This window comes from Podarcis liolepis (assembly GCF_965112155.1).
Source record: "Podarcis liolepis genome assembly, chromosome: 6".
Taxonomy (NCBI): Eukaryota; Metazoa; Chordata; class Lepidosauria; order Squamata; family Lacertidae; genus Podarcis; species Podarcis liolepis.
In genome coordinates, this window is record NC_139559.1 from 37287029 (window position 1) to 37299095 (window position 12067).

Here is a 12067-nt window from a genome sequence, read left to right on the forward strand (position 1 = left end):
TCGTTTGAAATGATAATTTATTAAAAGGAAGTAGGGAGTTGCCAATTAGAAAGAGGTAGTAGCTTACTCGCAGTGGATAAGTCTTTTCTGGAAATTCCCCAGCTTTTCTGGAAATGACCAAGTTGGTCACGCCTTTTTCATAATGTTATTGATCACAGTATCACAACTTGCCTCCTACCCCACAAACTTTGGGTCAATCATTCTCTGTTAGCCTAAGTTACTGCATTTCTGTGAGGATCTTCAAGACAAATGAAATAAAGACATTTTGCTGTCCTTAAAAAAGGAAAAGCTGAGATTTCAAGTATGTACTTGTTATAGATATGCTGAACTGTACATATACAGAATGCAAACAGAACAATCTTTGGGGCCTTCACAGTAGTTGCATCCGCCCTGTGGAACAACCTCCCATCAGATGTCAAGGAAATAAACAACTGACTCTTAGAAGACATCTGTAGGCAGCCCTGTATTATTTATGTCTGATATTTTAGTATGCTCTGATATATGCTGTGAGCCACCCAGAGTAGCTGGGGGAAACCCAGCCAGATGGGTGGGGTATTATTATTATTATTATTATTATTATTAATAATAATACAATAAAGAAGGCTCTAAGAATGAACTTCATCAAGAATAGAAATCATACGTGAGTATTTTCTTACTTTAAAGGGATTGCTTTCTAAAGTTTCTTTCTGACCCATTTCTCAAACAATAGTTTAAAGTTCTCACCAAGCTTAAGGGAAGCTGTAAGGTCTAAACAGAATCTCTTGAGATCTTTAAGCATTTTATCCTCTCCATCCTATGAATGAGAAGTTATTTGCCCCTGTTACCCACAAAGGCCTTCAGAGTAGCAAGATGGGGAATCCAGAGAAATAAACTAGCATTCTGGACAATTAGGCTCCATTTTACCTCTCAAAGAACGAGTGCTATTTGCTGGATGGGAATACAGACATTTTAAGATAGATTAGTCCCACAACTCAACTGAGATTACAGAGAAATGAGAAGAAGCGGCCATATATTTTGGTACATCTGACACCCAGAAATGAGCATGTTAACCTCTGTACAAATTAAAACGCTCACCATACATGAGGGAAAAAAGTAAAGGCAGTAATCTTTTCCAAGTTCATAACCCAAAATAAATGAGAACAGTAATCTACAACAGATTTCCCATGCATCTTATGCCAAGAGTAAATCAGTATCAACATAAAACACTATTTTCATACTGTTTATTAGCAATACTGTTGCAGCATTTCACCTTCTGGAAAGTATACAAAACAGTATATACATGGAATAAAGAAAATATGTGAATGTAAACAGAAACAGAAAGGTGATTGAAGATTCCACTAGTAGGTTTTGGGTGGCAGGAATTCCCATTATCTGTTACCGCGCAACAACTCTTCAAAATAGATTGCATTGGCATGATAAGCAGTTAGTAAGTTTGATGGTCGCTGATACATTTGGTAGTATGAACGAGACGCTTCTGCGTAATGGTCCCGCCAAGCCCGGTAATATGCTCGCCAGTATTCCTCATAACTCTGATCTTCACGCTCAGGGAAAGGAGTAGGTTTGACTTCAGATACACTTTTAAAATTCTTGCTCTTGGAAGGCTTGGTGGTACAACAGAAGCGGCTTTGATTGCTCTGTTTTACATTCTGTTCCTTTATCTTCTGTAGCTGAGGACTCTTTTGGAACTGTGGTGGTTCAGGGACACCACTGAACTGCGAAACACATTTCTGATCTGATGTCAGTGCACCATTGTCTCTTTGTTGTGTATCTGAAGATGCTTTACTATATGACTGGTCCTCCCAGCTAGAGGTGGATGACCCAGAACTGTAAGAGCTACTATCGCTATCAGAGTCTCCTGTCAATACATGAGCTTTTGCAGCATGCAAGCTGGATTCTGTTTCAGTATAAATTCTATTAGTATCACTTTCTGGGTGTTGATGCTGCTCTCCTGGGCCTGTATAGCTTCTTATTATTTCCACTTCTCTCTCTGAGCCTTCTTTAATGAAGTATTCATAATCCTCAATGAACTCCGCCATGCTCCATGTGCTGGTGGACTGCTGGTTCTTAAATGATGATAAGCAAGGGATCTTGGGAAGCATGCTTTTTAATGTTTCCCTGTCCATCTCCTCGTTATGCTTTCCAGAAGTCTGAAGACAAGGCTCTATTTGGCGCTTCTGCTGAGTAATACTATGGGAAGACTGTTGCTTCCTGGTTATTTTTGGTTTTGTATCCTCCATTCTTGTTTTAAGTAATTGCTTCTGTTTGAGGGCTTGTTTTGGCTTGGCTGCAACAGAATTTTCACAAACAACAGGAGCACTGGTGCTTACTGTTGTGTGCTGCATGGTCGCCTCCGGTCTCTTAGCTGGCAACAGAGATGCATGCTGTGAAGCATTGGGATATGGGACAGCAGTGACTTCGACATCCCAGCCTTCAAACTGTTCCATGAGCCCAGGAGGTATAGGTTCTTCACAAGAGAAAAATGTTATTAGTCAAGAGCAACATACAGTATCTCTTTTCAAAGAAATTCTCCTAATCACAAATATATCTAAGTGACTCCATCATAAAACATGTTTTGAATGCAAGCATTTGATTAAAAGCATGTGCCAGGTGTTTTTACTAGACAGTTTGTAGTTTAAAAATAAAAGAAAGATCAATACATACAAAAGTATTACTATTAGCTAAATGAAGTTACATAATGCTATAAAACAGTCAGAGCTAAAGAATAATGATCCCATAAGCCAATGACTGGGTAAGTCCATCTAAAACAGTCAATTTTCTTCTTTTGACAGCTTCCAAAAGTTAAGGTTTCACAACCTCTCTTGCTGAACTGCTCTGCCAGAAAGGAACATCTTCCTAAATCTATGTTCATCTTGTTTGGAAATATTGTTTCCTGTCCTCTTTAGAGCTTCTCAGTTTTTATACTGTTGAAGGTCACAAGGTTGTCATACTAAGCAGCTCCCTTATTTGACCAAATGCATTATTTATTTAGTGTCTTAATTACTGGGCTATTAATTATATTGTCAATGAATCTAGCTTTACTGGATAGCTCAAGTGGTAAAGCACAAGACTCTTAACCTCAGGGTCATGGGTTTGAGCTCCATGTTGGGCAAAAAGATGACCCTTGTGGTCCCTTCCAACTCTACAATTCCATGATTCTGTGACTTTAAATGATTTAACAACTAAAAACTCTGGTACATTACTTTTCTGAAATAATTCAGTATTTCCACTCAGGAAACAATTAACTAAATATTTAAGATTCAGAATGTGCCTATGGTACAAACCTATACATAGTATAAAAAGAAACCCCACTTAATTTAATGGGAGTTACTCCCAGGTAAGCAAGTACAAGACTGCAGCTTAACCACCTATAGCACCATTCAGAAGGACAGGGACAGAGAACTTGTGGCTCACCCACTGTTGTTCAACAGCAAGCAATGAATGACCAGGTGTGATGGGAACTGTACTTCTGGAGGGCCAGTTTTCCTGTCCCCACCTTCCCCGCATAAAGACATGCTCAAATTAATGCACCATGGTCCCACATACACCAGAAACACTTGTACCTGGTAAAGGAAGCAACCGAAGGTTACATTTCTGTGCAATTTTCATCATCATGTTTTCTTCTTCCCCACGGCAGCAATATGTCACTGCTAGCCCTAAAGTTCCTGTGACAAAGCAGAGAGATAAATCAGTTGGAAAGAGTTGTAGATCCAGCACCTGTCACTGCATAGCAAACTCAAAGCAGTATTTACCAAAGCGCCCAGCTCTGCCAATCCGATGCATGTATGTTTCCCAATCCAAAGGCACATCCAAGTTGATGACTAGATTCACCTTCTCAGCATCAATTCCACGGGAAGTCTGAGAGGAAGGATGGGTGAAGTTAAAGGTGGTAGTAAGGAGGAAACAAGTCAAACACAACATTTAGACTTCTTCAGTTGTTCCATGGTACCAGGAATAAACCGCAGCCTCCCAATCAATTTACACACATTAAGACACAAAACAAGCCATTTGCTCTAGTTCCGAAGGACTACTTTTATTTATTTATTTATTATTTATACCCCGCCCATCTAGCTGGACTTCCCCAGCCACTCTGGGCGGCTTCTAACAAAATATTAAAATACAGTAACCCATCAAACATTAAAAGCTTCCCTAAACAGGGCTGCCTTCAGTTATCTTCTAAATGCTGCTGGGTGTGTTGCTCAAAAACAATTGCTTCAGCATAGTTTCATTACAGTAAGTGGGCACAATCCACAGAAGATCAGGAGCGTTCAAGGCTCCCTAGGATGCATTAATGTAATTTTGCAACTTAAACCATTCTAATTTCAAAGCCATCTAAATGACACTTCTCTGGGTCTTCCTCAATGAGACTACTCTGAAAATACTATGCTTTCATTTTTGCTCACAACTGTCTATACAAACCTTAAAAGAAATATGCTGGAAGTAGACTAAACTTTGGAAAGACAAGAGCATGGGGAAAATATCTTCATCAAATAGTGGTTAGTATTTTCCTCTTCTCAAGATTGATTTACAACATATTTTAGTGCAAAGAATGTACGGTTTCAAATACTATTGCATTTGTATGTACTAGCACATTTCCCAGGGACATAAGCGCACTAGCTTGGTTGGAGTTTCTACTTCCTTAAAGTCAGATCTATATGAAGTACATCTATAAACCTTTACACTTTTTAAAAATTCGACATCAGGGTGGAGTGGGGGAACCTCACCAAATCAGTTGAAATCAAGACTCTGCAATGAAACTGCTTGAGTTTGGCCATAGCATCAAGTCGTTGGTTCTGATTCATACTGCCTAGAGAAAGACGAACAAATGGAGAAATGAAGACCAGACAACAAAAGTACTAGCAGAATCATTAGGGTAGTGTCTCCTCCACACACACTTTTCTCTAATCTATCTATTGTACATACATAGTAATTCCTACCAAGCTCAAATGGGCCTTACTCCTAAATTAATATTTATACAATTGCAACTTAAAATAACATACTTACACATGTGCATGAAAACAACAAATTCCACATAAAACATTGCTGAAATTAATATAAGAAAAAATTATCAATAGGCCTGCAAACTTGCCTGAAATGCACTCAGCAGGAAAACCTTTGGAAGTCAGTAAATCTGCTAGATGTTGAGCTCTGAAACAGTGAAAAAGAAAATACAGTAAATGTATTTATAGCATAACACTTCATGACTGCCCCACTTGCCAGCTCCTCAAAACTGTCTGACAGGAGTGTATAGCAAATATTTAACAAACAGCTAAACTTAGCAGCATATTGTTCCTGGCATAATAAGATGCAAGCACAATTGATTTAATCTGGAATCATTTCCCCTTGATTACTTCATCCGCTGTATATATGATGAACTCTTAGTCTTTAAGTCATAAAAATATGGTGTGTGATTTAAAGGCATGAGATTTTTAGAAATAAATCCTACTGTTTTAATTCAATTCAATACTGCATGACACACTAAACAATAGATGACCAATCTTACAGCCCTAGAAACTCACTAGCTTTACCAACTTTAATGTGCATTGGCTTTCACTTACAGAAACAGGAGCATTGCTATAAAACACCAAATAATTCATTGTTATTTTAGCTAATCTAGATTTTTAAAAAAACATAAAATACCGGCTATGTAGATTCGAGAAGACCAGGGCCTGGTTGAAAGGAATCTTGCTGAACAGCTCCTGTAAATGCTCAGCCTTCTCCTCAAAAGTCTTATGAGGTAACGGGTGAGAATTCACAACTTTGAAGTACTGCTTCAACCCTAACCAAAACAGGATGGGCTTATATATCATTTGTACAAACAAAAACTCCTTTAAGGAAAGGATACAAATGTAACAATAATAAATGGTTGTCCCAATAATTCTGGTTAAGTTGTTATATAAAGGATTAACATGGCAGACAATAAATTAAAACCACATATTTATCAAGGTGACAAAGTCTATAACTGGGGTGGTGATTGTATGGCCTTCCAGAAACTGTTGGACTCTCAACTTCCATCAGCCCCAGACAGCATGGCCAATCATCAAGGATGATGGGAATTAAAGGCCAGCAACAACTGGAAGGTCATAGCTTCCCCACTACTTTAGAATCAAGCATACAACTCTAAGATATTTGGAGGGTTGTGCAGAAATGCAAAGAGCACATCATACATACCAATGAGACTTGGGTCCGTGGGATTCAATCTCACAAAGGTGGGATCTCTCATGTACCTAGTCAAAGAATTAGCCAAGGATTCAGGATAGGTGGCCGACACAGCCAACATTTGCTTATTGGCTGGTAGAGAAGAATAAATCCAACTACAGAGAGAGGATGGGAAGCACCATTTAGAACAAACACTTCAAACCAAATATGTTTCAGAAACAAAAAGATTATAATGATTACTGGTAGGCTACTCTTACTTGATTTGATCCTGGAAACTACCTTCTTCCAGAAGCTTATCTGCCTCATCAAGAATGAAGAGACGAATGCTGGCTGTATTCAGATAGTTCAGTTCTATGAGTTGCTTTATGCGCCCTGCCAACAACAAAAATTGCATTAGGATCTTAAGCATACAACACATCTAACTGAAATAAATATACTTTTGCAAAAGAATAGTAAACATAGCACCTTGCTAAATATGACTGATTAACTCTCTATGTGCAGTTTTCAAATTCTGCTCTGTAAATATGTTTGCACAGACAGCATCCACTAGTTTTTGTAGCACAATACAAGATTTGATAAACACATATCATTTTATTTGTCTCACCAGGAGAGCCAACTGCTATGTGACACTTTTTCAGCCTCATTTTATCTTGGTTTAAAGGGGTTCCTCCAATGAAGACATGACATTCCAAGCCTTCCATCTTGATCCCAATAGTTGTAATAACTGCATGAATCTGAACAGCAATCTCTCTGGTAGGGGCCAAGATCAAAATCTGAAAAAAAGGTCAAGCTGTGAATAGACTAGAAGAACAAACAAAAAATGAATACATCATATTTCCTAGATTATTAACCCCTCTGCTCCCGTAACAGCTGAGGGACCAATAAGTGACACTTCTTTGATGGCATTTTTAGTCAGCTAGAAGCCAGATATCCCCTCAATAAGTGCCAATCACACTTACAAAGCATCCTTAAATATCAGCATAAATCCATATGTAACAGTTATAATAAACTGAGCTTTTGTGTGCATGCACACGAAAGCTCATACCAATAACAAACTTAGTTGGTCTCTAAGGTGCTAGTGGAAGGAATGTTTTTATTTTGTTTCGACTACGGCAGACCAACACGGCTACCTACCTATATCTAGTTATAATAAAGCTTACCTATGAGGGAGCTAGAATGAAACTCTCACTGAATAGCACTGCCCTTGTAAATAATCTTGTTATTGATTACTGACATCACTTCTCTCAAAACTTTACACAAAACTATAATGCTCACCTGCGTAAAAAGGCTTTCCAAAATAAGGGAATCAAGTGCAATAGTAGAGAAGACACAGGTTTTACCAGTGCCAGATTTTGCTTGTACAATGAGATCTGAAAAGTAAACAAATAGAAAAATGTCAAGAAGCAGCCAAAAGATCACCACCAAAAATCCAGGACAAATGACAAGTAAATTAGGCCAGTCATCAGCAACCAATTCACTTTCAATGGAACACCGCTCCAAAGCTAAAACCATCCAACAGTCATCCATCTAACAGCAAATAAATATTTACAGTACACCAATCACATTAAAATATATTAAAATAGAGATTAGATGTTTCATCAGTATTATTAGCTTCATCTTGCAACTTTGTCTCTTCCAAGTGATATCTAAACAAACAAACAAACAAACAAACAAACACATAACACAAAGCTCCTATGCTGGTACAAGAACAAATGGGCACCAGGAGTGGGTCTTCTTGCAGTAGCAATTTTCTTGAAGGCAACTTGCCCTTCACTTCTGATCTTTCTCTACAATATGCAGGTGGAAGTAAAATGCCAGGTGTTTGCTTGATTTCTCATCTCACCGCATACCAGGACATGTACAGAGTATACGCCACTTCAATCAATAATAAGATTCTCAAAACATCAATTTTAATCCAAAAGTCCTGCACAGACCCAACTTAAATGTTTTATTGTCTGTTTTTCATAGACCATCTCCATGCCCTCTCACCATACGCCTTTTAAAAAAAATCCACAAAGACAAAAGAAGGCAATGGTTGCATCCGTGGCACATGCCACTTTAGTTTGGCCTGCAACCTACAGCCCAGTTTTGCATATTAGCCACTTAGCTAAGGAGCCTACTGCAATATGCAAAAGGCTCATTGCCTCAGAAAGGCCTCCTTAAACACGCAAGCACAAAGCTCTGGAATAACCCTCTGAAAGGTAAAATGCCTGCTACAGTGGTACCTTGGTTCTCAAACGCCTTGGTACTCCACCAACTTGGAACCCAAACACTGCAAACCCAGAAGTGTGAGAACTTTTTTTGGAAGCCGAACATGCTCCGTTTTGAGTGTTGCGCTTCCAATTTGAGTGCCACAGTTCCATTTTGAGTGTTACGCTGAGGTCTGCCTGTTTTTGCTATTTATTTTGTGTTTTTGTGGCTCTCTTTTTTGTTTTTTTGACTGTGTGGAACCCAGTTCAGCTACTGACTGACTGATTGATTGTGTGACTGAGGTACATTGTTTATTGCTTATAGGGGTTGTTTTTAAAAGCCTGGAACGGATGAATCCATTCTGCATGACTTTCTATGGGAAAGCGAGCCTTGGAACAGACTTCCGGAATGGATCAAGTTTGAGGAGCAAGGTACCACTGTACCTTCTTACAGCCCACATTGCTCCACTGCCTCAGCAGCATTTTTCTTCCCCACGCAAGTTCTTGGCCTGACTTCTGACACTCTCCTATCCTTTGGCACAAAGACTCTACACCCAGGGCCGGCCCAAGACATTTTTGCACCCGAAGCCAAAACCCCAATGGCAGTCCATTCCCTGCCAGGGAAGGAGTGGAGATCTACACAAGGAACAAGGGCGAGGAGAGAGAAAGATCCATATCGGGATCTGCTGACCCTGGGGATCCTGCCGCAGAAGGCGACGGCCTCACCTGCCCTCCCAATCCCTCATCCCGCCTCACCTAGGCCGCAGCGCCCCAGCGGGATGGCTTTGAGCTGCACTGGGGAAGGCCTCAGGAACCCGGCAGCTTTCAGCCCCTCCAGGACCGGGGCCGACAGCAGCAGCGACCCGAAGTCTTCGGGCCCTTCGTGCAGAAGCACGTCCCGGGTACGGAGCCAGCTCTCAGCAGGAGCCACCTCGGTAGCCGCCATCTTGGGAAAGAGAGCGGGAACCCTGGGAAAGCGTCGGGAGAAACGAGGGGCGACGAGACCTTGCGGATGTGACGACAGAGGTGCGCGCGCCGAACACAAACACAAAAAAGATACGGCGCGGTGGGCGGGGGGGGGGAGAGAGAATCGCTTCAGAGAAGTGCCTGAGAGAGGAAGCGGATTGCGGGGGGGGGGGGGGGAGATAATTGGATGGCTGAAAGAGGACCGAACCATTGAGACAGGGGTGGGGGTGAAGTGAGCGTAGGTCCTTTAGGCTGCGGGCGGAACCAAGCAGCCATTCTTTGTGGGGGGGGGGCTGCACCTAAGCGGGAGAAATAAAGGGCTTATCTAAGGCAGCGTCAAGATGGGTGGAAAGGAGGAGGAGGCGGCGGCGATCGCGGGCTACTTCCATCTATATACTGCCTGAAGCTCGTGTTTTCATGACAGAAGCCCCCGTTGCTGCCTCCGTTTCACTTCCTTTTCAGGCTTGTTTCCAGTGTGTCTTTTTCTCGATTGGAAGCACCTGTGGGCAGAGACCTGCTCTCTTTCTTTCTTAAGCACCTTCTATCTGAATGGGATCTAGCTTTTATATATATATATATATATATATATATATATATATATATATATATATATATAATTTTTATTTTTCTGCTGTGGTTCTTGTATTGACGTTTTCTCTTGTTTCGTTTCCGATTTTTTTGCAAGCTGAATTGGAATTTGATAATAAAGAGCGGGATCAGTGTGTTAATAAAACGAACATTTGGCCCTCGATTAATAACAATCATAAATAAAATGCAGTGATATATATATATCAGCTAGAGGCTTCTACATTTTAAGCAAACATAGTTTGGGAATGCTGGGTAGAAGATCCATTGAGAAGTTGGGAATTACTTCTGTGTAAAGATGAATCGGATTGGGTACCGATCCTAAAATTACTTGGGAGTAAAACCTACAAGCAAATGGGACTCATGTGTAAAGTTGTATAGGATATGATTAACTTTTGCAAGGAGTGATATACATGGTGATGATTGATCACCATTTGCTAGTAGTCAATAAGGCTCAACAGAACTCTTTGTTGACAAAATCCACGTCATAATTTTGTTTGTTCAATAACAATTGCACATGCTGTTTCTTACCAGAAGAGGGTGCACCCTGCTCAGAAACGCATCTTTTCTAAAGCTGTGCACAACAAAACTTCCCGTTCTGTATCAGTTTATGAGCAAAGAAACTGCATTCTTACTTCAAAAATCATAGAAGACTTCTCATCATGGGTGCAGGCCTGGACCAAGCAGGGGGGAGAGAGCTGGCATGTGTCCCAAGCAGCAGGTGGGGCAGTGGGGCAGCAAAATTATCAGCTTGTCGTGCCCACTCCTGTGTGTGCACAGACTCTCAACTTTGCCAGGTGGGGTGGGGCAAAAGTTTGCAAGGATGAACGTGGGGCAGACTTCCAAGTCTCCCATAACCCTCCTTTTAGGCTCCACAATCAGGGCTTGAAAGGGGTGGGTGTGGGAAGTCTTGGAAAACCTACCCTGAGCTGATCTCTGTGTTGAAAGGGATTGGTGCTGAGCAGGCTTTTTGAGCCTCCCCACTTTGAAGCTCTACAGTGGTACCTCGGGTTACAGACGCTTCAGGTTATAGACTCCGCTAACCCAGAAATAGAGCTTCAGGTTAAAAACTTTGCTTCAGGATGAGAACAGAAATCTGGCTCTGGCGGTGCGGCGGCAGCAGGAGGCCCCATTAGCTAAAGTGGTGCTTCAGGTTAAGAACAGTTTCAGGTTATGTACAGACCTCCCGAACGAATTAAGTACTTAACCCGAGGTGCCACTGTACAGGATTTCAAAGCCTCCCCACTCCTTGAAAAGCCTTCCTGGTATGAAGCCAAACCCTGGAAACTATAGTTAATTTAAACAACAACAACAACAACAAAAAGATTGATGATCCTGAATTGTCAAACCATAGTTTTAAGTTAGATGGCAATCCTATACCCACATACATAGGAGCACGTCCCATTAGCTTTAATTATACTTACTTTTGTGTGCACATTATAGGATGGTGCAGTTAGTCTTTTAAACGAACTCTAGTTGTGTCACACGATGGTATGTACTGTGTAGTTTGCCCCTTGTATATGGAGGTGGTTGTTAGCAGTGGACACTTCTTCCATATTTTATTTCTTTTTCGCATTCCTTTTGATTTGGATATATTTATACAAGTGAAATTTACATAGCATAGACTGTATGCATTGGGCAAGCATGTCATGAACAGGGAAGAGAAAGGGTTCTTTTTGTAAGGTATACATTTTTAAAACTTATTTAAAATTTAACTTACAATTTTGTTGTGCACATTGAATATGGATGTACAGTAGATTAAAAAAACAATTTTGCTTGTTTTTTTAAAATAAATATGTGCAACCTGTTTTTCCAGAGAGTGAAACACAAGTGCACTCCTAGGAAAAATCTATATAGCCTCCTTTCCCCATAAACTATCCAATCTTGTTAACAGAAAAGTTTGAAACAGCTGTTTTGGGGTTTGCGCAGTTTCTTTCTCCTGTTTCACTTAATGTAATGAGCAGCCGCTCTGTGATGTCAGCTCATATTTAAAGTTATGGGTGAGCTGAGAAGTGAAGAAAGAAAATTTTTGCCAGGCACAATTCTTGTGTCCCTATATCTTTTGTTGGTGGTGGTCCTGGTGTTGGCTGTGGAGGAAAAAACAATGCAATCTATACCTGTCTGTTCAGTAGTAAGTCCCATTCAGAATAGCGGGACTTAATCCCAGGTAA

At 40.6% G+C, this 12067-nt stretch overlaps 1 protein-coding gene across 2 annotated transcripts; it reads right to left on the bottom strand.

Annotated features, from left to right (window-relative positions):
• Nucleotides 1–1205: 1205 nt before the first annotated feature.
• Nucleotides 1206–9373, bottom strand: DDX20 (DEAD-box helicase 20). Of its 2 annotated transcripts, none has more exons than XM_083508860.1 (11): nucleotides 9102–9373; nucleotides 7432–7526; nucleotides 6761–6929; nucleotides 6414–6528; nucleotides 6169–6311; nucleotides 5638–5776; nucleotides 5087–5145; nucleotides 4722–4804; nucleotides 3750–3855; nucleotides 3561–3662; nucleotides 1206–2464 (listed from the first exon to the last, which is right to left on the bottom strand). In XM_083508860.1, the coding sequence occupies exons 1-11, from the start codon at nucleotides 9289–9291 to the stop codon at nucleotides 1368–1370; spliced, it is 2298 nt and encodes a 765-aa protein (XP_083364986.1). In that variant the 5' UTR covers nucleotides 9292–9373; the 3' UTR covers nucleotides 1206–1367. The 2 variants fall into 2 exon arrangements, with proteins under 2 accessions (XP_083364986.1, XP_083364985.1); XM_083508859.1 differs by having other exon boundaries at nucleotides 4722–4800; nucleotides 5083–5145.
• Between the last annotated feature and the right edge of the window lie 2694 nt (nucleotides 9374–12067).

Coding starts and splice junctions, on each gene's coding strand:
- DDX20 (XM_083508860.1), bottom strand. CDS start 9,291: ATGGCGGCTACCGAGGTGGCTCCTGCTGAGAGCTGGCTCCGTACCCGG. Junction 6,529..6,760: donor CATAGCAGTTGGCTCTCCTG/GTGAGACAAATA, acceptor TGTTGTTGGCAG/GGCGCATAAAGCAACTCATA. Junction 3,856..4,721: donor TCTTGATTTCAACTGATTTG/GTGAGGTTCCCC, acceptor CCTTCCTCTCAG/ACTTCCCGTGGAATTGATGC.